At 42.0% G+C, this 26992-nt stretch overlaps 1 protein-coding gene across 1 annotated transcript in view; it reads left to right on the top strand.

Moving 5' to 3' along the window:
• Positions 1–26992, top strand: part of ARHGAP20 (Rho GTPase activating protein 20) — a 64180-nt gene that overhangs the window by 10163 nt on the left and 27025 nt on the right. The window contains 2 exon segments of the mRNA XM_061374296.1: positions 938–1023; positions 19889–20059. Coding sequence (XP_061230280.1) covers positions 938–1023; positions 19889–20059 — 257 coding nt within the window.

Genomic DNA, 26992 nt, shown 5'->3' with positions numbered 1-26992 from the left:
TCTCCAGGCTGAACAGTCCCAACTTTCTCAGCCTATCTTCATATAGGAGGTGCTCCAGTCCCCTGATCATCCTCGTGGCCCTCCTATGGACTTGTTCCAACAGATCCATGTCCTTTTTATGTTGAGGACACCAGAACTGCACACAGTACTCCAAGTGAGGTCTCACAAGAGCAGAATAAAGGGCAGGATCACCTCCTTCGACCTGCTGGTCACACTCCATATAATCATAGAATCATAGAATAGCTAAGGTTGGAAAGGACCTTAAGATCATCTAGTTCCAGCTCCCCTGCCATGGGCAGGGACACCTCGCACTAAACCATGTCACCCAAGGCTCTGTCCAACCTGGACTTGAACGCCACCAGGGATGGAGCATTCTCAACTTCCTTGAGCAACCCATTCCAGCGTGTCAACATGAGAAACAAGATGTAATACTCCAGCTAGTTTAGTAGGGAAGGAAAATGCCCTCCTCTCTAATGATCTGGAAGAAAATGGTAGTGCAATGTAGCATGTAAGATTAGTTGGGTTGAATCCAAACCTTGATTTATGGTAAATGTCAGACCTGATACAGAAATGTATGAAGCATTTGAAATTTGAGCCACCACTTGGATATTTGATAAATGTGAAATACAATAGATTATTAAGGGACAAAAAAAGTGATTGAGGACAAGCTCTAGGTGTTTATTTCATGCATGCAGTGTACCTTGGGCATCTATATCTAGACACTAATTATTAGCTTTTCACTGTTTTTCTGGTTGTGCTTCTGTTTTTCTCAATATGTGATATTTTACAACTGTTTTCGCCCTCCTGGGTTGTGATGGCAATAACTCAACCTTTTTCCTTGGTCTGAAATTGGAGCCTGGCTGTGACAAACCTGTATGCACACAGTTACAGTCCCAAATCTCACCTGTGATTTCATTTTGTTTCTCTTTCCAATCAGAAAATGAAGAGTTTGGCCCAAAGACGCCAGTCTGCACCGTCTTTGATCTTCGTCAAAGCACTGAACAGATCTAGATCGGTCTCAAGGTGAGTCAGTGAGTTTTGCTGGCACTTTCTCAGCCCCAAACTTGAAACATTTTTGAGCTATTATCCGCACCAGGTTGTCAAACACAATTCAGGCTGCCTGGTGGCTGCCCAGCTATAAAGTCTACTGAAAAATGTGACACACCAGCTCAGATGCTGGCTAATCTCCTAGAGGGGGTTTCCCCAGTGCTGCCACACTAAGCTGTTCATACCCAACTGGGCAAGCACAGGTGTTCCGCAATTTGCAACTGGGCACGCAATGTTTGGGCTGCTCAGTTCTAATTAATCTGTGGCTGGCCGTGGTTGCCTGCTGGTAAGATGGTATGGGAAGAAGACGATGCATGTTTCCTACCTTTTCCTTTGTACACTCACTCATGCAGTGCCAGGCATAACTCAGGAGTGATTATTGTGGGATGGTACACTTTATTTTGAGCTAAGATTTTTGTCACGGACTGCTGCATGGTACAGGCTCTTCGGGGCTCTGAAAGCCCCTTCTGGTTTAGGACAATGCTTTGGGCTAGGATCTGATGGTCACAGCCTTCTCCCATCCAGCATTAGCACTTGAGGGGCTGAGTATGTTGGGAGTGTGCGGGTGTGAAGCATTCAGCATTTTTTGCCTTCATCTCCTGACAGGGCCAGCCCTTCCTTTTCCTTCCCTACCCCACATGAAGCTTCCATAGAAATGGGAGTTTCTATGGAGCTAGTCCCCTGTCCAGCCCCAGCCCTGACCTGCCATTTGAACCACTCTGCATACATAACTTTTGTCTTCCTGCACTACAGTTCATTAGACTCTAAACTTACAAAACATAAGTGTTTATCGAGAAGTGAACCATCTGGTAGGCTGTTAATGCTTCCAGCTGTGTAGAGCTCTTTATGGAGAAACAGTATTGACAGAAATTAAAGTATGGCTTTGTAAGGAGTATTTTTTCCTACTCTGTGGTATGTTAAGTAATCCAAGTGTGAGCTTTGGAAAGTTTTTTGTGTTTGATCTAATAATACCTGGTTTTGTATTTGTCATCATGCAGATTTCCACAGTATTTTAGAAAACTCTGAAAGTATTCTGTGAAAACATTGGAGTTGAAAAATAGGAAAGGAAAACAATTTGAAACTACTTGTGGGTCTTTTTGCTGGCTAAGACATTAAAGTGGAAACTTGGAAATGAATCCCTGAAGGTGTTTGTACAGTTTTGTGTAATGTAGTGGCCTGAGCCTAGGACTGAGAGCTAGTAACATGTTCTGGTTCTGTCTGTAAAATGTCTTCTGTGGCCTCTCTTTGACTTTGTTTCCAGGTCTTTAAAGTAAGATGAATGGGTATTTTGTACCCCCTTCATGAAAATACTGAAATTGTTTAGATTGTCTGTACTGCCATATTTATTCTTGATTTGCTATTATTTCATCATACCTATGTTCATAATTGTGATTATCACGTTTTGGGTGTAGATGACACGTTCATAACAGAGGCTGTGAAATTAGAGACAGATTATTACTACAGAAAGTAGCAATAACTGGAGAGTGCAGGGGAGAAGAGAAAGGATCTTTCAGCTCTTGGACTTTAGCTGTAGTTCATAAACTTATGCCTCTAACGTCTTCCCTTCAAGCTGCCTTAAGACTTGCTCCTCAATATTAAGAGAGTGAACTATATTTGATGCTTATATTTCAGTCTTAATGTCATTTTCCTGCTGGAATGTTCAGACATGAACATTTTTCTTCAATTATGTTTGTTTGTATGTTTGTTTTATTGCCTACTCTGTAAGTATCAGAAATCAGGCATAGCTGGAGAGACACTGAGATAATTTTAACGCTTTCTTAATTGTAAACAGATCTTGCTTGTATAGCCCAGAATTGCTTGTATAGATCATAATTATTTCCCGATCTGTTGTGTGTATAAGACCAGTTCATCAAGGCTTTGGATCAGAGAGGGCTGAAGGAGGGAAAATATTGCCTTGTTCAGCAGTAAGGGCAATGCTTTGCCTACCTGCTGGACCCAGCTGATTTCACAGCTGATTGATGCTGCCTCAGTCATGCCTGTCCCCTGCCTGTGGCATGCAATGATTTAGCTGCTCCTAATTTGAACTGAAGCCTGTGGACTTAGCAAGAGGGGGTGAAGTCTGAGGACCCTGGTGCCAACGCAGGTGATTTTGCAGGTTCAAAGGCTATCAGTTAGCGGGTAACACTTTGGACTCTGGTGTTTATTATTGTTCACAAGCAGTAATTCTCACCTGTGCCTGACTTCCTTGTTTGGCTGTGCAAAACACATTCCTCTTCATCACCAACTGATAGATGAGTTTGAACTTTCCACTCTGTTGTGTAAATGCTTAACTCTTGTGAAGTGCTTTCTCTTCAAGTGAGCTGAAGAGCAACAAAATGACTTCTCATGTTTTCTAATCTCCTCCAAATGTTTTATCTCACACCTGTCTCAGCTGTTAGTTTCCCTTCTTGTAGACACAGCCAGCCTGCAAAATCCATTATTCTCCTCTGGCAGTGAGCCTTAATACTGGGACTCCATAACACTAACTTGTTAATGGTTGATTAATGACTCGTAGATAATAAAGCTCTATCTGAAGTTAGCAAACGTGTGAGGGATTTATATGAATCCTCTCACCTCAGCAGCTGGCTCACCCTAATATTTGTTGAAAATAATGAGCAAGTGCAAAGTTTAAAAGGGCATGAATTACTTAGCAGCACAAGTCAGTTTGTATTTTTATACCATTTTATTTATCAGGTGTCCTTTGTTTATATACAGGGGACTTTCATGAAATGTGGTGGCACTTACTTTGGGGCATTTTAAATTATCCAAAGAAACCACTGTGACATCTCTGACATCTATTTAGCATTCAGAGGATAAAGGTGTTTTAATGGAAGTGTTGTAGCTGTGATGGTATGACGATGTAAATAAGATGAGATGATCTGGCTGGAAAAAGCAGACACTTGTGTTGTCAACCTCTTCAGTCCTGAAACAGAAGCAAATATGAAACTCTTATGTGCTTAAAAGCTTGTTGGTTTGGGTTTTTGTTTCTTTTTTTCTCCAGTTACATCATTTCGTTTACTGAAAGTTAAGCCTGCCTTAAAAATCCTGCCTTGCCATGGCAGTCATCTAAAAAGAGCTACAAGGTATTTGTCCTACACAAGAATTCTGGGATGAGTGATACACAGTTGTGCAACCACACTGTAATCCCTGCCTCACTTGCCTGTAACAGCAGACACCAGAGGAACGTAATAAATAATACATACATTATAATGGAATTTGGGCCCTTACTTCGAGATGAAAATATGCAGACTATTCATTGCCTCCTGCTCTTGCTTCTTGTCTTTTTTTTTTTTTGTACAGTTTCTCTTTCATCACAAAATAATGATGAATAGGCATTTAGGGACTCTTTCACATCATCAGATGTCCTCTTTGGAAGCACATTGAGCAAAGTTATTCTAGAAATACATTGAAAAAGTAAGCTTTTTGTATTTTTCTTGGCTGATACTCAGATGTAAGAAAAATAAGTTTGATTGTTAACTCTGTTAATGTGTATGAAATCAGCAAAGGATTTAGGTTAGTTATATTTGGCCCTGGACCTGTTCCGCAGTTGTAATCTTCCTCTTACTTTTACTTGGTGTCCTTTAATGAAAACTGCGCAACTTAATGAGGTACACTTCAGTGTAACACAAATTAAGGGCTTGAAACAGAAATATCTGGGGCCTGTATTTAAGCACAGGTCTTGTCATCTCAAAATAGTTTATATAGAATAACAAAGACTTATTTCAAGCCAAATTTGTTCTGCTGTTCCTCAAAACAATTTTCATATGTGACAAAGCCCAAGCTACCGAGTTTCTGCTCTGCATTGGTGTATTTCTGCTCATGTGTTGGGTATTTCACAAGGACGGCCAAATTCTGTTCTGCAGTTGCTGGCAGCTTCCCCTTTCCTAATGCACTTCTCACCAGTTCTTTGTGTTGTTATGTTCTGAAAATGATTAATATAATTTTGCAATTTCTGAGTCTACACAACCATTTATAGATCTCTGTCTCTACACACCAAAGGTGTTAAAATATCAGTGATGAAACTACTCTTTATTATAGCATGAAATGTGTTTGTTATGTTATTTTGGTGCAAGGTGGAAGCAGGGGCTGTTTAAAAAAAAAACAACAAAAAAAAACCAAAACCAAACAATAGAAACCATGCTTTTTAAAAGGTTTTATGAACAAATCTTTAAAGAACCTGAAAATGAAGTACCTAAAGAGTCACCCCCACCCAGTTTTATTATGTGGCTTCTATGGTTGAAGAAGTTAAAGGCAAAACCTGAGAATTTTACAAGTTTCCAAGGTGGTTTTTCCCCCTTTCGTACATGGAAGCAGTGTTATGCCATTCACGGAGGGGCTGCCCTTCCTTCTCCCAAAACGCAGTAAGTGATTCTGGCGTGTTGTCTTCCAGGGGTCTTGTGCCAAATGCTAAATATCCCAGATAACAAAGATCATATGTGTAGTCTAGTTAGTACATTTCACTTGGCGCTAATCAAATACAGAGTGTTCCCAAAGTCTTGGACATTGTGTTTTCAGGGTTTTAGTCAGAAGATATGTGGATGATCCAAGCTATGTGACTAGATGAAGACAAAAATACAGACTTCTAATAAATGTAAACTGCCAGGAAGCCTTAACTGTCTCTTTTTCACAGGGAAGATGAGTATTCGGTGTTTCAGGCAAATCCGATTGCGGGGAGGAAGGGAATAAAAGTTCATTGCAAGTAACTAACTTGTTAAGTAGGTATTTCTGTTGTCGTCATTTTGCTCATTCTTCACCCGTTTCCATGGCAGCAAATAATTTTGCCTAGGAAAATAATCTCTGTGAGGCGTGTTTGGTTGGTGAAGCGCAGCACCTCGGCGTGGTCCAGGGACATTGAGGGGGCTGCCTGCTGCCCCACTGTACCTCACAGCCACTGTATGTACTGGCTGTTGCAGGACAAGGCCTGTGTGGGCAGGTACACCCCAAGCAGCCACTGTCCCCTTGGCCATCATGGCAGAGGAGGGCATTGCTCTCATGCAGCCCCCTGGGCACCATGACAGTGTTTGTTGGAGTGTGGAGCCACCCAGATGGTGTGGTCACAAGAGATGAGGGGTTTTAAGTGCCTTCATTCACCCTAAAGAAGAGGCATGCTGTGGAAGGGAGCCCTTGCAAGGCAGTCTTTCTGAAGCTGCAGGGCTCATGGCTTTTCAGGCTGTCACCATTGCCAGGGTGGTTCCCAAAGGTGGAAACCCAAGTGGCAGCACACCAGAAAGCAGCTCTGTGTCCTTCACTCCTCATCTTAGTCCTTTGTCTGAGAGACTTCAATACACTCAAGAATACAGAAAAGACATTTTATTAAAGAAAGGAAGAAAAAAGGAAAAATGCCACAAAGCAGAGTTTTCCAATTGAAGGGATTAAGTAGCAGCACTACGCATTTTATCTTGACCATGATATTTCAGAGCTTATTTTCATAAAGCTCCAGTTCCAGGAGCCATGTGTTTATAGAAATTGCAGTTTCATTAGAAATCAAGTTCCTAGTCAGCACAATGGAGGGAAAATCCTGTTCCTAAAGACTCAGTCAACAAAGCAAATGAAAAGTTCTTTTCTGTTGGGTTTTGGGTTTAGATTTAATCCAGCTTTGAAACTTCTGATCAGTATTTTTTCTGAGATTTTTCCATTGAATGAAAATTTTTGATGTTTTAACATTTTATGATTAATCTGAATGGGCAGAAGTCTCTGCATGTGAACTTCCCTGGGTTTCTCCCATCAGTGTGCTGTGTTACCCTATGTAAGGTAAAAATACATGAATTTGTATAAAAATATGGGATTTTTTAAAAAAAACAACACACACACTATTTTGTGTAAAATTGCTCTTCCTTTTTAATGGAATTGCACATAATTAAAATAACTTGTGATGATATTGTAGAAGTTGTCATTTTTATAGTATTTCTAATTCATGCTTGATTTAAGGTAATTATGACACTGGAACATTGTTTCCTTAAAGCATGTGCTTGAACGCAGAAGTTATTTTAATGTAGTAATAGCCAGGGATAAAATTTTATTAACTGTTAACAAGGAACAGAGTGAACTTTCCAAGGCCTCAAATGGCCTTTTAACTCAGAGATTGGCATTCCTGTCCCCCTGCTGGTTTTTCTTCTGTTTGGTTTTGTGTGTGTGTGCATATGTTTGTTTTTGATAAAAGCCATCAGTTCTTCATTTATGACATACAAACTGGCTTATAGCAGTGTTTGCACATCTGGAGATGGAAATGAGCTGCGGCTCTCGGAGATATGCTGCCTTTTTTATTAAAAGGACTAGAGGTAACAAGAAGCAAGGTTTTGGAGGGATTGGAGCTTAAATGAAGGATTAATTTTACAATAAACGACTAATAGTTTAACACTAGTGCTTTAAGCCGATTCCCCTTTGGATAGAGCTGTGACAGTTTTAAGACGAAGGCAGTGAGGGGCACTGCTCATCAGGATGAGGGCAGGGCTCTCCTTGTCCAGATGTCTCACTGTCCACATGTGCTTTTGGCTGCAGCTCGTTTTGGGGGCTTTTTGGATTAGGCCTTGACACCTGGCATAATGCAGCTGTTGTCCAGCCATTGTGTCCCTGATTGTGGGCAATAAAGGCTCTGCCAAATGACAGTCTGGCCAAGCAGTTTGGGCAGCGGCACACCTGAGGAAATCGCAGACCAGCTCAATCAGACTGCTTTGCCATCCTTTATCTTGTGTAAACAAGCAGAAATCCTCTAACAATGTGCTGGCTGATGTGCAGCCTCTGGTGCTCTCACCTCTGCAAGGGCCAGGATTCAATGCACATTGGACTTTCCTCCCGGCTGATGCTGCATTGCTTCCTCTGGTCCAGTTGCTTCCTTGTGGTGCACAAAACTACTGGTGAGGAGTTTCTAATCACATTAAGGGAGTAACAGTCTGTCTCTTTCTCTGTGCCTGTGTTTTCAGTGTTCTAGTACCAGGAGCTAGAGCCAATAAAGGATAATAAGCCTCAAGGGCAAAATATGTGAATAATTCTGGTACCTGAATCTAAAGCCATAACTTAAGAAACATCATCTCAGTCGCTTGATCTCCCAAGTGCTTCTGTTCTTTAGGCAGTCTCCTGCTGCCCAGAGAGCTGGCCAAACACCTAGAGTTGTGGTTTTGCACACCCCGGTACAGCATGACTGTTGGCAGCATTGGATGGGTTTGTGTCAAAGAACTAAACACTGCTGTGTGAGAGGCTCCTGAGAAGCTCCATCCACTGGTCCACATACCCTGCTTAACCTTCCTGGGCAAGAGCCAGGCCCTCACAAAAACAGTTGCAGACACTGCTCTCCGTTAAACCTCTGGCTGAGGCTGCTTTTCTGGAGTGCTTTTTAATACTTGTTTAGGTCAGTGGTTTCCAAACATGCAGTATCAGGGCTGAAGTGGGAAAGAACAGCTCATCAGGTAGTTTGGCAGGGAGAGGCCATGGTCTGTGCTGCAGCCACCATTTGTGCCATCTAACAAGCTCAGTATAAGCTATGGCAAGTGTTTCTGGCCTGTTCCTTAGCCAGGTCTCTGCAGACCACCACAATGCTTTGCAAAACTGCTGGCCTCAAAATCAGTGTGTTTTCAGTGGAAATTAATCACCCAGGTTCATGTCTCTACCCCCTGAGGCAATTAATCTTCTGTTCCCAGAAGAGGGATGTAATTAGTACAGCAGAGGGTATGTGGAGTGAGTGGAGACTTTGAAGTGAGGGGGCTTTCCCTTTTCATTCTGCTGCTGAAGCTGGGCCATTGTGCAGAAGGACATGTAATGTTCTGGGACCAAAACTCATGTTCACAGGAGAGAGCTTGGCTCTGTAGGTGAATGGTAAAAGCACTTACCTAGGAGGGGAAAGGCCTACATCTTTTCCCGGGATTGTTTTTGCATATCACCCACTGACAACACATCCAAGTTCAGCCTGCCTATCCCCCTAGCTGAAAGTTGTTCTAAGTACTGAGATGAGTGTACTATTTTGGATCCACTTGCAGTTATAGGGACCCTGTGCACTGAATACTGGCTGCATTCAGTGGGAGTAGGTATCTAAGTACATCTAGGTGCATCCTAGGTATTCATGGCAGGATTATTCAGAAAATGCAGAAGAGAATGGTGAAGGCCTTCACCAGAATGAATAAGCAGGGCTGACGGGTTTTAATCCACCTTCATTCCCTCTCTTCCAACTCCATGGTCTGGTAGTAAAACCGTATCCAGTATCGTATCCATATTGCAAGGCATCTCATTTTATCAGAGCATCTCTGGCAACATACTTGGTTGCTCGGGCAAAGCAGCCTCGTGGTCATTTCCCTCAAGTTTGCTGTTTCCCCTCAGCTTTGCTGTCCAAGAGCAGGACGGGTTTCCTAGTGGGTGGTGTGCCAAGTGTGACATCCATTTCTACAAGGAGATCACTAATCAGACATGGGCAAGCTCTTCTGGTATATTAGAGACTTAAATAAACACAGGGAAAAATATCATGTGAAAGGCGGTCATGTTTCCCCCTCCTCCAGGCTGCTGTTCTTCACACTTAACTGGCCTGTGCCTGCTTCTCCCTTATGTAAAGTAATTACCATGAGGTGCAGGGATGTGGGGAATCCTCTAATAGCTTTTTTCCCCTGGCTCAGATCACAGGTGGAATAGAGACCTCTGACTAACCTGCGTGTGTACCTATTCAAAGAACTTGTTGAATGCAAGGGAGTTAGTTATGGGAGAGCAAACAGGTGCATGTGGCTGCAACTAATTTGTCTGCTGGCTACCCATAGGGATCTGGGTCGTTGCACTTGCAATAGCTGGCAGCGGCAGGCAGATCAAGTAATCTCTTCTCTGTAATAGGATAATTCCTGTGCTCTACTACTAGTATCAAAATATGACTTAAAGCCCTCGAGGCAAGCCAAAGCCAGATTTGTTCCTGTTGCAGCTAGGACAGGTGTAGTGAAGTGACAATCCCGTCTTCCATGTGCCACACCTGTTGCAGGGAAGTGGTCCTTAAAAACTTAAGACACTGCAATGGCTGAGTAGATCCTCCCTCCATGTCTGCAGTGAAGCTTTGTGGAGTTCACCCTACAGTATCCCACAGCTGTGGGAGCACAGGCAAGGCTGGGCAGCAGCAGCTTCAATGAGAGCTGCAGCTTGCAGGAGGATAAAGCTTGGTGAAGGGGCTTATCTTTTAAAGGCAGTACTTGCAGTTTTTTACAGGTCACTTTGTATGTGATTGATTTGGTTATAATCAGCAAGTTTTCTCCTGAAAAAGGACAATCAGGGAACAGCAGCTAATGGACTCCAGGTTAGCCCTACCTAGCCCCATCTTTGAAGTTTTACACTGTTCTGAATGCATTTGTTTTTCTTAAAACTCATGGTTGTCAAACTGCAGACTCTACCCAGGTGGGACAAGCCAAGGAGGGTAAGAGCCTAGCTGAATTATTTCTTGAAGAATGGGAAAATTACAGGCTAAAGGGGAATGACTGTTGAGCAGTGAGACTTTCAAGAGACCATAAGCAGCCGCCTCTGGTATTACCTGGTAAATAGGTGAGGTGGCTGATGAGCAATAAAGCTAGGCAATCACCTAGAAAACATTGTTTCCCTTTTAAAGGAAATGGTCACACAAGTGCCTTATTCTTGCCCATCTACAGCCTGTGTAACACATAGCTCCAGATGATAGGGTAGGCAGATACACATAGGCTCACTAACAACCATACGTGATGGTGCAGAAGGGATTTCTAAAGATGCTCACACCGATCTTTTCACCTTATATGTGCCTCAGCTTGAAATGACTTGTTCCTGCAGTGGTCTGCAGCATGTCCTGGCTATTTTTGGTAGCCCAGAATTCCTGGCTACTACATGACTTGTGCTGAACTCTTGTAATATTCACTTGGAGTATTGTGTACAGTTCTTGTACACTGGAACCAAATGCGCATGTGTCCTCAACATAAAAAGGACATGCAACTGTTGGAACAAGTCCAGAGGAGGGCTATGAGGATGATCAGGGGACTGGAACACCTCCCATATGAAGATAGGCTGAGAAAGTTGGGGCTGTTCAGCCTGGAGAAGAGAAGGCTGCGTGGAGACCTCATAGCAGCCTTCCAGTATCTGAAGGGGGCCTATAGGGATGCTGGGAAGGGACTCTTCATTAGGGACTGTAGTGATAGGACAAGGGGTAACAGATTAAAGCTTAAACAGGGGAAGTTTAGATTGGATATAAGGAAGAAGTTCTTTACTCTGAGGGTGGTGAGGCACTGGAATGGGTTGCCCAGGGAAGTTGTGAATGCTCCATTGCTGGCGGTGTTCAAGGCCAGGTTGGACAGAGCCTTGGATGGCATGTTTTAGTGTGAGGTGTCCCTGCCCATAGCAGGGGAGTTAGAACTTGATGATCTTGAGGTCCTCTCCAATCCTAACTATTTCATGATTCCATGAGTCTAATACAGTTTGCAAGAAGATATTTGAAATCCCCTTTTGAAGGAAAAGTTAGTTTTGTCCATGAGGTAGCACAAAGTTAATGGAGGTGAGCTAGGCTTTTAAATGTCCCAGTTGTGACTAAGCAGGATTAAATGACCCAACTGTGATTGTTCCTTCCAAAAAAAAATTAAGTGGGACAGAAACCTTATCCCTTCAGGCTAATTAATACTGGATCCTTGTAAGGAGACATGGGTGAAACTGAGATGCCAGTAAGCTTCTCTGTATGGAATGGGTAGGATGGAGCTGGGGAGGAAGTGGCAAAGGTATCTTGTGCCTCCAGACTTCTTGTAGGCCACAAGAAGCTCTAAAAAGCCCAGACAGCCATATTGAAGAACTGCAGTGCTGGGATGTTAAGTTCTGGCCTTTTCTTTGCCTTCTGTTAATCCTACTTTTCTCCCTTTTATCTGTCTTATCTATCCATCTATCTATTTCTTATTTTATTTCCAAAGGTCACTTTTTTCCATCTGGGTAATGAAATCTTTCTTAAGCTAGATAATGATTGGAATGGCATTTCCCTGGTGCAACTGGAATGGGAGAGTAACTCAAGGTCAGTCAGTGAAAATGAGCGGGAACTGCAGTGTGGAACAGAGGATCAATGCTTCCAAAGGCAAAAAAAGGTTTTATTGACTTCCACAGGTGAATATGTCCTCGCCCAAATGTCTGCACAGGGGGACTTGGACCAAACCCGCCTGAGCTTGCTGATTGCTGGCAGAGCTGTATAGCGGGACTAGAGGACACCCACGCTGCAAGAACTTTTCAATAGGATTTAAATAACTTGCACTAAATTCTTTTCTGGTGGCAATAGGTAAAACATGACCAAAATGTGTGGTGCTAATTTATACCCATAGAGAATTTTGTTCTTGTGCTGAATTTTCAGAGTAAACACCTTGCAGCTGCTTGTTAAAATAAAACAAAAAACCTTGGAAGAAAACCAAACCACAAGCATGTTTCTTGTCTCCAGCCACCACACTGTAATACATATTTGCTCAGCAGAGAATATTATTCTTTTGGCTACGTAGAAATTACTTAAGTGCAGCTTGTTTTCAGTTAAGTTGCCAAGCTTCCATAATGAAATGTGTGGATTTTTTTTTAATGGTGCATTTTGCCCTACAGCTACGTGATATTTAACTGCAAGTCTTAATGGTTTACTGATTTTTGGAAGACTACAGAAAAATAATAGAGTTAACATGCCTCAGCACCTGGAACATTTGGTGTAAACCGTGTTATTCATCATCATAATTTTTATTACTTTTAATGAGATTTTGACATTGTGCAAAGATTATTTCAGATACTAACAAAACAATTCTTTAAATCCTAGAATCATGTAAGTTGGAACATTCTCTCTAGATGTTCTGAAACTTGAGTTTCAGAAGCAGAGGAGTGGTACCTGATTTCCTAAATATAAGCGGTGACCCTGATTTTTGCCCTAAAACGTAAATTTATCTATTTATCTGAGCAAAACTTGCTCCTGGTCTCCATTAATATTCATTTCCTCCTGCCCAGGCTTGTGCTTGCACTGCCTGTGCTGGAGCGGGGATTGCAGTCTGTTTTGATGCAAAGGCTCAGTGACACTGTTGGGACTCACTTCTTTATCTTGGGTGCAGTGTTTTCTGCTGCAGCTTGCTGAGGTCCAGCCACACGCATGGGTAGGGTGAGGACAGCCCCGTGCTAGAGGCTGTGAACTGGGAACGATGTGTGCACCAGGGCTGAGGCTTTCTGTGAGATCCACAGGTACAACCCATAAGGGAAAATGCAGGGGTTAAGAGGTGACTGCCTCGGATTTGTTCACATATATTACCCGTAAAAAGAAGTTGCAACCAGTAAAGCATGCTTATAAAGTAGGAACAGGCATTTTAATATTTGGTAGCTAAGCTCTTTGAAAAACTGAGTAGATCTCACTTGTTTCATTGTACGAAAGCTACCGTGCATGATGGTAATGGACTATGGGACTTTAATGGAGTGCTGCAGAAAATAGACTTGCTATTTCTGGAATGCTGCACTGTTTTTACAAAGTGCTGCTTCAACTGTATAAGATTTAACATAGATAACAGCAAGCAAACATGCCCAGCATCCTCAGAAAGAAGCTCCCTTAGCATAGCAGGGATCAAGTTGACAGCAGATTTTCAGAAATGGTTTGGCAGCCCATGTGATTAAGAGAGTTTTATGGTTGTCTATCCAAGTCCCTTCTATAAATAGTCAGTGTAAAATTACAACAGCATACTAACTTTGTGTTGGCCCATATCTTACCTACCACCTTCCTGGAAAACACTCCCACTCTCCAGGCTGATACTTTCTGTGCTTATTTTCACCCTCCAAGAATAACTATTATTTATTAAAGTGCAGTATAAACTTAAATGAAATGCATATTCCAAATCATGAGGAATTGAAGTGGGAAGATCCTGAGCATGTGGGCGACTTGCTGAGGGCACTGGTCATGGCTGGAAGGCAGTCACAGTAGGGAGTAGTTAACACCTTTGAAAATGCAGAGGATTTTATATATATGTATACACACACACACACACACATAATCTGCCTGTCCAAGTGTGGCTCTGAGCCACAGATTTTTACCCGTGGGTGAGCCTTGTCTGCATGGAACCTTGTTTATGGCAAAAAAACCCAGAGCTTTGAGTGCTTGTCCCTGAAGGCAGTGGGTCTTTGTGTGGCCATGCAGGTAGAGGGGACAGGGGCTTAGCAAGTCATGGGAATTGGGCATAGCTGTTTGTTAACATGCCTGTTTTCAGCTCCTTACTCTGCTATAAAAGGTTTGTGAGTTTGTGCCAAGCCAGAAGCAATGTCATAAGGATGTCCCTTGTTGATAAATTTTGGAAGTAGATCTGCTACACGTAAAGCACTTGTAGCCTTCTTGCTCTCCCCAGCCTTTCCAGCACTGGGAGTGACTCTTCAAGCTATGTGCTGTAATGAGCTGTCAGCATGATAGAAGTTAAATTCATCAGGAATGTGAATGGCAGCATCTTGACTGTCTTGTGTTCAGTCCTAAGCATGAGCATTTGGTTCCAGTGTACAAGAAAAGCTTTTTTTTTACTTCGTTTTTCACTCTTCTGTTTTTGCACACAGAACGCATTGCTCTGTTATCATGATTTTGTCAAGTTGGCAAGGATATAGTACAAGTCATGTCCAAAATATCATTTCTTATGAAATTAGGTATATGTTGAAGCCCTGAAATATTAATATTGCACTTGAATGCACTATACACATGCCTGCTAGGCAGATCAGTACTCATTGCTGCGTTACAGGTTTTGGGGTTTTTTTCCATATTATCTCAGGGAAGGCAAGGAGCTCTTGCACACCAAATTGGAGCTTTTTCTTTTGGTTGGTTAAAGAATTGTTCTCAATACCTTATTAACTCAATTATCTTGAATGCAAAATACCCTCTAGCTACACAGTATGGGTAATATGTCATAGATGTTAAAGGATTTCCAGTAGTAAACCAACTTGGCTTCCAAGCTTCAGTTAGCATGGCCTGCCTCATTGGCAAAAATATGAAACAAGCATCTGTTAAGCTGCTACTGAAGTTCCTTCTCACAGGAATTTTTAGGAGCTTAAGGGTCTGAGTAGGAGGCACAGAAAAAAAGTGCAAATATGTAACCTGGTTTCCAAAATAAGCTCTATTAAGAAAATCAAGACCTGGCTTCTAGACTTGCTTTTGGAAGTATCTCTGCTGGTCACAAATCACATGTTGTCCCTGACCGATAAATCCATTTTGGCAAAAATCCATAGTGTGGGTTGGGCTGTAGACATTTCTTACTGTGCAGATAACTGCTATTTTCACTAGCCTTCAAAGGATGCAAATAGCTCCTGCTTCTCACAGCAGGTTTCTCTAGTCCAGTGCTTTGACTCAGTGATGGTAAAATAAATGCTTTACTGAGAGGCACTGAAGTTGAAAATTCATTTGCCTTATCTTTCCTAAAAGATGTATTGCTGATCCTAAGAGCCATCCAAAACTGGCCCTTGAGGTATACAAAATGAATCTGTTGTCTGAGAACACCATGGGGAGGGTTGGCCACCACTTTGGTTGGTGACCTCTCTAGCCTGCAGCCAAAGCAAAGTTAGGTTTATCCTTCAAGCTAGACATTCTACATGTGTAGGCACAAAACTAGAAGGAACTCCTGGTCTTTATCTGGGCTTCAGCGCTGTCACAGGCATGCAGTATTTTTGTGTATGGTACCTATGTATGAAATGAGTACAAGCTAAGTTGTTTTCTGTGAGAGGAATTTGGAAAGGTGTTACCAATGTGTGTTTGACAGACCAAACGCAGCCTGTCATGTAGCTGGGCTGATTCAGATTTCAGCCTTTTGAATAGCTGCCATTTTATTGCTCGGGTAATGAAAAGGTGCATTTCTCACCTACCTCTTGTGAAGGACTTCAGAGGTTAAAGAGCAAAGTGGTATTTTATTTCAGTAGGTATCGGTCGTGTTGAAAGCCTTGGTGCAGCATCTAGAGAGGAAATAAACTTAAGCAGCTGCAGAGATGTCATCAGTGGAGAGAAGTTCTGGCAGAGAACAATAATCAAAACAAAGGAGTGAGATTTAGGATGGAGCATGTGCAGTCTGTAAGAAGGATGTCATATAGCTGAGATACCTGCAATATCTCGTTTCAGTTTAGTTACCTTGGAAAAGATTCTTCCTCTGAGACACCTTATAGCTTAATCTAAATCAGGCTGAAGTCATCATTGACTGAAATCAAAGGAAAACTTCACATTGGTATGATTGATATTTGGATCATGGATTTAGTAACCACTTTATGTGGGCTGTTAAACTCTCCCTTCGAAAGTATAATTTCTTTCATTATTTTCACTGCAAATAGTGAAGAAAGCTGATGTCTCCATTACACCAAGAATAAACGTCACGCCATTCAGGTATCAGTTTTACTGAGAAACCCTAAGGAACCTCTACAGGGGGGAGCAGAAGAATTTTCTGTGCTTTTGTGGTTTCTGGTAAATACAGGATTGATGAAGTGAGTGAGCAGTGATGTGTTTGCTTTCACACTAAATGCAGTGGGGATGTATTTTTCAGTGTTTGGCTCACTACTCTGGATTTCAACTTCATATATTACACCTACAGAATTGAAGAGTTCTTTTAAATTGTTATGTCTTTTGAATAGGCACAAAATGCCTATTTTGATTAATCTGAAAAATAATACCTATAAAAATTTAGGTTCTGGAAATGCCAGAAGAAAAATCTGCAATTATCTGTCTACAGATGTCAGCCAGTACAGTGATTCTGGTATTTTTCTGAGTAACTCAAGAATATTGCTGTAGATATCCTCAAATTACAGAATTTATTCCTTGGTTAAAACCACACATGGAAATTTCAGGTCCCCAAAATAGTGCTCTTAGGAAGAAATACCAGTGGGAGACTAGAGTGTTACAATGGCAATGCCTTCTAAACATCAGTATTATCCTTGCTTCTACATGAAATGGAACTCTGATTGCTGACTCTGCAGGGTATCCTTCTCTTTTGGGAATCAGTTCACATTTCCTTCTAGACAAACCTGGATGATGGCTTTTTTTACTTGCCAAACTGGAAAGATATTACTCTGTGGAGTTTTTACATGTGTTTAGCATAGAATGACTTTTAGGGAAACAGAGAGAAAGCCCTATTTCACTGATTTTTACTTTTTAAATTATATCAGAACTCACATTGGCTTAAGTACTCAGTTTCACATAATTCTATTAAAAAGGAATTTTCAGCAAATACGTATTCGAGTGCTTAGCACTTTTTCGAAATTAGACCCATTTAATGGCCAGAAAAATCACTGAGCCATTAAAATTTGAACTCCAAAAATACCTGTCTTATATAAATCCCTGCGCCTGAGGGTATTGCTGATCTGCATTTTCTTCAATGTAACAAAACTTGGGTTTCGTTCGTGTCTTGTAACAATGGAACATTAATTGAGAGAATCAGAAGCATGCTTTCCAAAAGACATGTTTTGTCAATGCTGGTGAATTTCCTGCATGTTCCTTCATCCTGGGGCTTTAGAAGATGAAGGGTGAATTAGTGGCTTTGATTTTTTCCACTTTGTTTCAAAGGAAGAAAATATTTTCACGTTTTTGATAAGGCTTGTCAGGTAAACTCTATTAGAGTGCTTATTAGAGTTCCAATGACAGATATGCTTGAAAGGCACTTGGTCAAAAGGCAGATTTCATTAAAATAACTGATTTATATTACTGCATTTTCTGTTCTAAAACCAAGTTAAATTTTCTTGACCCTGCTGGCATAAATGCATCTTAATTCACTTATCTATGTGACATAGATTTTGCTTAGTTTAATTGGGGAGGTTTGTGGGCTTACAAATCAGGATGTAGAAAATGTATGAATAAGAATAATCAAGTAGAGTTGCCTATGTGGAGACATAAGAGCCTGACACTAAAGGAACGTCAGTAGCGGCAGGCACTTCAGTATGATTTTATGAATGTTTCTGCTGATTTTGTTACAGCAGTGGTGTAACATCAAAGGGGTTTTTCTAATTATTGTTGTTACAGGGTTCAAATATAAGTGAGTATTTCCCTGACTTAACCTTTGAAGTAAAGGCCATGCATGGCTTTCATGTAGGTGGACCCATCATTATTTCTGATTTGTGCTTAAGTTTCTGTGCCAAATGCTGATAGGAAGTTTATGGAATTGAGTCCCAGTAGCCTATCAGTCACTGATGAAGTGGTGAACTGGTGTCCCAGACCCGTGAACTGGCAGAGTATGAGAGATACTTGCCGTTCCCGATTCCTGTTGCTGGCCACACAGCATGTGTCATTATCATATTGGACCAAAACTCCTCTCTCTGCTTCAATCCCCACACTCCTGAACACCCCTTCTGCTTGGGGGTGATCAAATAACTTAGGTGTGCAGTAGAACTTAGTAGTACTTAGGTGGGTAGTAGAATACAAGACAAAGACACGGTTTAAGGCAATTTAAGTTGAGGAATTCTTTCAAAAACTTAAGCTGTCAGCCATAAAGGGAAATCCAGGACAACACAATGGAGGTGGAGATCCTCACCAGCTCCTTACAGGTCAGTGAAAGTGCGTCCTGTTAATGCAGGCCAATCTCAGAGCTTATCCTTTCTCTCCCAGCTGTCAGGATTTCCTAAATAATTTCCTGGGTAATCCAGCCCCAGGCATCAAGGAGAGGAGAGTCAAGAATATCCCAGGCTCTCAGAGAGGTACAGGAAAGTTTATGCCCTTCTTTGAATTTTCTCTGCTCACTCTTGTTTTCTTTCATATCTCTCCCATTTGTTTTGTGGCTTCCAATGTATAAGATCCATTTCTTCTCCCAGCAAAGTTGTTAGGTGTTCGTCATCCAGCAGGACCAGGAATAAACTATAGTTGTGAAGCTGCCAAGCTGATCCTGCCATGTGTTAGCTTCATTTTTTATTTTTTAATTTTTCTTGTAACTTAAAAAAAAAAAAAAGCAAATACATGTGAATAAAATTTGAACTTACTCATTCAACCAAAGGCAAATAGTTCATTTGGAGGCACCTCTAGGGAAAGCAAATACTTGAAAAGTTGCATTTAAAAATTGTGAGTAAAGATGCAGATGGGTCCTGGTTTTAATCCAGAAATTCATTATTTCAGGTATACCAGGCTGTGGGAGACCCAGGTTTTCTTTCACCTGTCTGAGAGAATTTGAAGCCACATTTCTGGCTTTCCAGGGAAGAGCTTGACCTGCAACCAGCTTCTAGAGAGTCCTAGATGTCCTCCCCTCAGACCCTCACATTGATTCAGTTTGGCTCTGTATAAATAGACATCTGTTAGGGCAAGGTTCAGAAATTAGGGATATCCTCCTGTCTGAGTGAACTGACCATTGTGCTAGAGAAATTCTAATCTCTGCTTCAATAACTATTCAACTATTTTATGTGTAACACTTAGCTTAGGAGTTGAGGGAATCATGTCTCCACCACCAGTAGTAACCTTGGACTAGTAGGTACCAACGCAATGTACTTGATACCTTCTTAGAAAAGATCAGTGTTTTCCAGGAAGGAAGACAAGACTTGAATACAAGTCCTCTTCTCACCAAGGTGGGGGTGTGCAGTTACCCATTCATCATGCATGTATCTCCTCTCTTTTTATGAAGAGCCTACAGAGGCGCAGTATTTTTTCTAAGACAGCAATACAAAGGGAGACAAATACATATGAACGAAACAGAGAGGCTATATGTCAATTATTGTCCTTTGTGAGATGCTATTCATGTGCTCAAGCTGTAAAAGAATCAGTGAGGACATTCCCTAACAGATTGTGTGTCAGAATCAGACTGCTGAATTGTTGTAATTGTCCTCTCTTACCTTTCACTGAAATGTGATCAAATAAATTGCTTTTTAGCAGTGGGTGTGAGAAATTGCTGCCTTGTTCTCACTCTCAGGCAATCGGCTGATTTGCTTTCTTTATTCCCTTTATTTCCTTTTGCAGGGAAGGCTGCTTCTCCCCCATCAGCCCAGAGGCATGTCCCCTTGTGCAGTCTTTCATGTGCCACAACCGATCGTTCATCCTGGACGGCCATGTGCAGCTGAAGACAGGTCTGCAAACCCAGGAACGACACCTTTTCCTCTTCACAGACCTTCTGGTTGTTGCCAAGTCTAAGTGAGTATGGCACCTGAGGCACTGCTCCTACAGAGCAGCTCTTTTCCTTGGTGGAGCATAACATGGATTTCCATAATATGTTTTAAATAGCAAATCTTATCTAAATCATAAGGAAGTTTTTTATTCGGTCAGTGGAATTTAGGCCACCATTGAAAACCCCATAGCCGCAGAGGAATTCCAGAATACTACATTTTAAAGAAGTATCAGATATTTTGAATATATTGCTTCCATTGTATCATCTTCCCTGCTTTGGTCATAGAAAAGTGTCATAGAAAAGACTCACTGGTGCTTGACTCTCCATTGTGCTGCCTTCAACTGCCTGTTGTGTTTGAGACAGGTCATCTTCAGTCCAGTGTTTGTGTCACAGAAATGTCAGAGGTCTTAATGCTTACCTGGGAGCTGCTCTGATACACACCAGTGATGAGCAGCTATATAAAAACAGAGATTGCACATGGCATTGCAGTGTTTGTCTCTAGGTTGTGTGGTGCCAGGAGGGGAAGGGGAAGAGAAGTGATGCTGAGCAGTTCATGTGTAATCAGGCTTGCTGCTGAGCTCTGATTATTCACTCTACCATTCACAATTAAATCAGATTTACAAGCTGTGTCTAGCATGCCAGCTTCATGCAGCATTTGTGGTTTAAGGCAATTTTAGAGGGTGCTTTCACTTGTTGTTATGGGGAAATAATAATAAAAATTCCTGATGCAGCTTCATTCTCTGTTAGGCACTGTGTTTGTGGTTTCACAGGGTGGGTAATCTTGATGTGAATCCTGGGCTTTTGCAATGTGTCTTTTTGCTTAAGCAATTATTTCAGAGGCTTCTGGGAAAAGCCAGAATAAATCTGTGTTTTCTGTATAAATCTGAGCTGTGTCCATTTGAATCACACATGGTAAATGTAACACCCCCCCCCCCCCCCAGCTGAATACCCTCACTTGATGTGATGTGACAACACACAGGCTATTTTACCCAAAACATGTTCCACTATGGGTAGGCGGTGAACGTAGGATATTTAGGGGAAATCTTGCTATTCTACCAGCACTACTAGTAATAGCATTGTTACTGTATTTGTTTATGTTTGCGTTTTGTTTAGGGTGGGATTCAACTCACCTAATTTAAGCTTTAAAATGTTAAATATTTGTAACATACCTAAGCTTGTAGGCTCCTCTTACAGTCACTGGGAGAAAACCAGCACCTTCCTGCAGTGAACTCGCTTGACCCTGAAAGACTGTCAGTGGTGGGTGAGGGGAGTCATGCTTCTGGCAGTCTTCTCACTCTGTCCACTGGCTATTCAATGGGCATAGTCCAATAGCTTAGCTCCTAAACTGTAGAAGACTAAAGTCAGGAGGGATGAATCCCTCCCTCCCTGGTCAGTGTGCTGAGCAAAAGCAATGTTACAACCCCAGGCTGAGCTGCACATTACTGTAGATTTGTTTGGGTCTCAATGGGACTATTTGCATAGGAGAGCACCGCTGGTGTAACCACTCAAAAATCTGGTCTCAGGGAGTAATAGCAGTTCTTCCAGCATTTGATTTAATATGGTGTATGATCTGCAGTATTTGAAGGAGGAAGAGAACAAACTGTGCTTCTGCATGTGAAGGGGGAGGGGAGGAGGGGAGGAAGATAAGTCTTAGCTAGAAATGGTAAAAATAGTATTTTGAGTGATATTACTTCATATATTTTAAAGAACTAATTGGGATGTTCTCTCTACAGCTGCTCTGCCAGCAATTAAAGCATCAGAGCTGTCACTAATGAATGCTACTTAAAAATCAACATTTTTAAAGCTATCTCACACTAAAATATGATCATAGAATCATAGAATTCTGAAAGCGAGACTAAGTGCCCTATAGTTCCCTGGGTCCTCCCTTTTCTCCCTTTTAAAAAAATATGAGCTATGTTTCCCCTTTCCCAGTGAGTGGGGACTTCACTGAACTGCCATGGCTTCTCAAACATGACACATAGTGCTTTAGCTACATCATCTACCTGTTCACTCAGGACCTGTGGATGCAGGCCTATGACCAAAGGTGCTCTTCCCCTTCTCTGACCCCATCAGCCCCTATTAGACCAGGTTTCTCAAACTGAGTTCTGTGGTCTAAGTAGCTAAAGCCCTGCCTGTGGCACCAGTGCCTTAACCTTTGATTTGACAGATTTGATTGGCCCTTTCCAACCCCTTCCCTTTGACTAGGAGGATTGATGCAAAAACTACACTCCAGAGTCCCTTATCGATGCTCCCAGGGCTCTGTAATTCTTGATACTCCTCAGACTGCTCCTGGCTATATTACTGGTGCCCATGTGAAACAGCAGTGGTGGATAATAGTCACTATACGAGGTGTGGTACTCTCTTGGTGACATCCCTTATATGAGCTTTTTAGTACCTGACACACTCTGTACAGTACTGTACAGAGTGTGGCAGGTCAGCAAATGGGTGCTTACATACCTCTTAGAAGACAGTCACCTGGTACTGCCACCCATCACCTTCCCTCAGCTGTGCTGGTTGTAACATGGGAAGCAGATTGGGCTGCCCTACTCGGCTCTAGCAATTCTCCTGATGTGATGGGTCTTTCCTCTTCATTCTGTGGAATGGGGAAGCAGTTCTGCAGGAGCAGCTCAGGCTTTGGGGAAGGTCTCCTCTTCCTGCAGGTCCTTGCCATTGCAAGTTTGCATTCTTCTGGCCCCCTCCTTTCCTGTGTGTGCCCTTGGGTGAGTTTCTGGCTGTTTGGCCGTGGGCTGTGTCACTGCAGACTACACTTGGAAGTAACTAACACCTTCTCAGCCTTCCTGGTGTTATGCAGCCTTCTCATGTCATTGCTGATTCCTAGAGGCAAAACCTGAGTTGCTTTGATTTGTTACTGACTTTTTAATAGCAGATGCAGAGTCAAGACAGCAGGTCACCAGAACAGAACTAATGATGTAATTGAATCCAACTTAACTTCAGAATTATTCCTTGTGATGCTCACTGTAAGATTTGTAATACTTCTATGTTAAGTAGTTTCAGCTTGGAGCACATGTGCATCTAAGGTATCTTAGGTAGAGCTCCACACTGTGTTGGTGTCAGCTCAGCTGCAGGTATCCAGCCACTGTACAAACGGAACTTGTGTAAATAAACTTCATATGATCAGCAAACAGGTACAAGTTTTTCCTAAAGAGAACAAGTATCCTGTGTCCTCTGAGCTGCTGAGTAAATTCCTGCACAGCACTGAGCTCCTGCTTAAAGGCAGCAAATTGGCATTGGTCCCATGGAAATTCGGGAGGAGCAGGTCCTCTCCACAACCAGTCCATATATGACTTTGGACAGGGTGCCTGTAGATTCATTTTCTGGTACTTTCTAATCATGTTTGAAATGTAGACTGTTATCTTTTCAGATCATGCATTAGCCCAGCTTAGAAAAATAAGAATAATACATGCTGTGCTTCTCTCTCTGCTGCCATGTCTTTTACTGCCTTTGTGTGAGGATTGTCATAAATTAATTGACTGAAAGAGGTTTTTCTCACTAAATCAATATTAAGCATGTAAAATGTTATACTGTTTTCTATATATTGATTAGATTTCTTACAGAGAACGTGTGTTTTTATTTGTCAGAGTAAATATTTCAACAACCTGTCAGTTCAATAATCAAGTTTTCTCACGTAAGTTTTTGTGTGGAGGTGTGGAGAAATGCCTTCTTATTTCTCCTTTGCAATATGTACATGCATATATACATATATAATACATGCATTTTTAGGTTACTTTCCCAGTGTGGATGGACAGAAATTATTGGTTGGGTTTATGGCATTATGGTACCAATCTCACAGTAGATCCGTTAATGCTTTTGTCAGAGGGTCCTATTTAAGGAGATTAGCAACTCTAGTGAGAAGTTAATCTTCCATCTGTTATCTGCCACAAGATATCCAATTGCCACTTACAGAATGCAAAGGAACTGAGTTTACTCTGCAGAGGTGGCATAATTTGAGGTGCATCAATATCCTCACCATTGATGTTCATGACTTTTCTGTTGATTTTAGTGGACTCTGGATCTGGCTGGTATTTATAGTGTAACATTTGCAAGGGGACTTACTTCCTTAAGAAAATATAAATCCTTATTAGATTGTTACTCTTAGCATTTTTCAGATGTTCAGTCATGCTGCTTCCTTAGCCAGTGATGATATATTCATTTCTAGAGGTAATGCTTTGGCACTTAAATAGAATACCCACATTTTACAAATGCTGAGAACCCATGGACTGCATAAAGAACATGGCAGACAGAGATAAAATTATACTTCAGGCTCTTCAGATGCTAATGGAGGCTCCTGTTTCAGCACGTCTGGAAACCAGGCCGCTTGAATACTGATAATAGCCGAGAGCTGTGACTAGACATGGCAAACAGGGTAAGAATATACATCAAGCATGATTGGAGAACATCTTTATGCTTCTGCCAGTACCCTGCTGACACCCGCTACTGGCGCTGTAGGGGTCTGGCTTTATGAACTGTAAATGTTAAAAATGTGAAACAACATGTAGAGAGTTCACTGTACTGGTAATGGGAAAAAGAAATTGAGGAGAAAGGGAGGGTCAACACATGGATTCGGTGCAGTAAGACCAGGCATCCATTTATTAACATCTGCATTAGAATTCACAGCTGTATTTTTTTGCATTTAATTTACATATTCACAGTTCATTCTATGGTCAGTTACAGTTATTTCTGTATTCTTGATAGGTCTTACTTGTATCACAAACTGATTTGTTGACAAGCATGTTGAAATGTTCTCCTGTATTTTAAATTTCTCTTGTAGGCCCCCTTTAGGTATTGGAAGGCTACTCCAAGGTCTCCCCGCAACCTTCTCTTCTCCAGGCTGAACAAACCTAGCTCTCTCTGCTTGAGAGAGGTGTTCCAGCACTCTGATCATCTTAGTGGCCTCCTCTGGACTCGCTCAAGCAGGTCCACAACCTTCTTGTGTTGATGGCCCAGAGCTGAACGCAGAACTGCAGGTGATGTCTCACCAGAGCAGAGTAGAGGGGGAGAATCACCTCCCTTGACCTGCTGGTCACCCAGCATATGGTTGGTTGCTGGACTGCAAGCTCACACTGAAGCCGGCTCATGTTGGGCTTCTTGTCACCCAGCATCCCCAAATCTTTCTCAGGGCTGCTCTCAATCCATTCTCTGCCCAGCCAGTATCTGTGCTTGTGGTTGCCCTGACCCAGGTGCAGGACATTGCACTTGGCCCTGTTGAACTTCATAAGGTTCGCACTGGCCCACCTCTCAAGTGTGTCAGGGTCCCTCTCCAGTTTAGAGATAAGGATGTCATGCAGGACTGTGTCAAAGGCTTTGCACAAGTCCAGATCAATGACATCAGACACTCTTCCGTTATTCACCAGTGTTGCAACCCCATCGTAGAAGGCCACCAAATTTGTCAGGCACAATCTGCCCTTAGTGAAGCCATGTTGGCTGTCACCGATCACCATGCTATTTTCCACGTACCATAGCATAGCTTCCAGGACGGTCTGTGCCTTGGTACCCATTACCGGGTACCAAGTTGAGGCTGACCAGCCTGTATTTCCTGGGTCTTCCTTTTTTCCCCTTTCTAAAAAAGGCAGATTATTTCCCCTTTTCCAATCAGTGGGAACAGACTCAGTTTAGCTGATCATGGTGTTTAGCTTTTAGTTTAAAAACACATAAACTTGAGATGGTATTTTACAGCAATTTAAGTGAAGTCCACCTTTTGCCAGGTGTGATATACACTGATGGTCCTTTCTTGCCCACCACTGTAAATGCTGTTGGGTTATTAGTGGTGTACTACCCCATTACAGCTGTTAGCACAATGTCAGCTGGAAACCTCACACCAGTCAGGGTACTTCAAGTTCATGTATGTCCTCTGTAAAACCACAAGGTTCAAATGCTTTCATGTTTCAGACTGTATCAGTTCAGTCTGTCCTAAATCAAATACCTTGTAAATGAGACTAATCTCAGAGAAGAAGGTAGTTCATGTGTATCAAAGCTCTAAGAAACTGCTTACCTGGCATATTTATTTATAGAGTACTAATCACCATGCCTGGCACTGTCCCCGTCCACATTTGCAAAACAGTGATGAGCTGACATGCTCTGGCTTGCAGTTCTTGGATTAGAAGGGCAGTATGTTTTCAGGGAGGGGACTGTTTTCCTCCAGCCTTTCCCTGCTGTCCCAGGAGAACCATAGCTCAGGTAATTAAGGCTGCAAGGCTTGAAGTGAGCAGCTGTCGCATTGCTACAGAGCTGGACTAGCTTAGTGAGATTTTACTGTATTCACACATAGCACTGGTGCCCACCGATCCTACAAAGAAAGCAGATTTATTGTAAGAAAGTAAGTGGAAGAAAAGAGTTGAAATTAAAATTGGAAATTCTATAAATTTGACCTTTCCCGTACTCTTAGTAGGATAAAATACAAGAACAGAGGAATTTTGAAAAATTGGGGAAATTACATATTTTCCTTGTAGATGAATAGATATTTTGAGAGTGCATGAAGTCCTGGCTCATTCTCCAATTGATATGGGCCTAAAGCTACCATGGCTAGTTTGTGGAGGCTGTATGTGGCCTATGCTGTAGTTAATGGCACAAATGACAGTTTTCTGCTTTCTGCAGGATTGCTTTATTTGCTCTGGCCTAGTTGCCACTACTTAAACTCGCCATAGTTGTTGACTTTGGTTCTAAGCAGTCCAGCTATACCGTTAACTACACAATGGCATTAAAGCCACTGAGAGACAAACACAAGTGGCAATCTTTGCCTCCTAGCAAGATTTGGAGGGGAGCTCTAGATGTGGGCAGAAGTTTTCCCCCAAGAAGGAGGACTGTCCAGAGGTGCCATAGCGACCTATTTATCCCACATATAAGGTATCTGTTGGTACCATTTAGATGATAAATCAATACATTTTTTATATGCAGCCCAAATCAAGCATTGTTTTCTTAAACTAAAGCAGAAATACTTCTTC

Source organism: Neopsephotus bourkii, unplaced genomic scaffold (assembly GCF_033783945.1).
Source record: "Neopsephotus bourkii isolate Nb327-2 ecotype Australia unplaced genomic scaffold, CSIRO-AGI_Nbou_v1 NB_1638, whole genome shotgun sequence".
NCBI classification, from domain to species: Eukaryota; Metazoa; Chordata; class Aves; order Psittaciformes; family Psittacidae; genus Neopsephotus; species Neopsephotus bourkii.
Note: the sequence above shows the minus strand (reverse complement) of the source record. Positions and strands in the feature narration are given on the sequence as shown.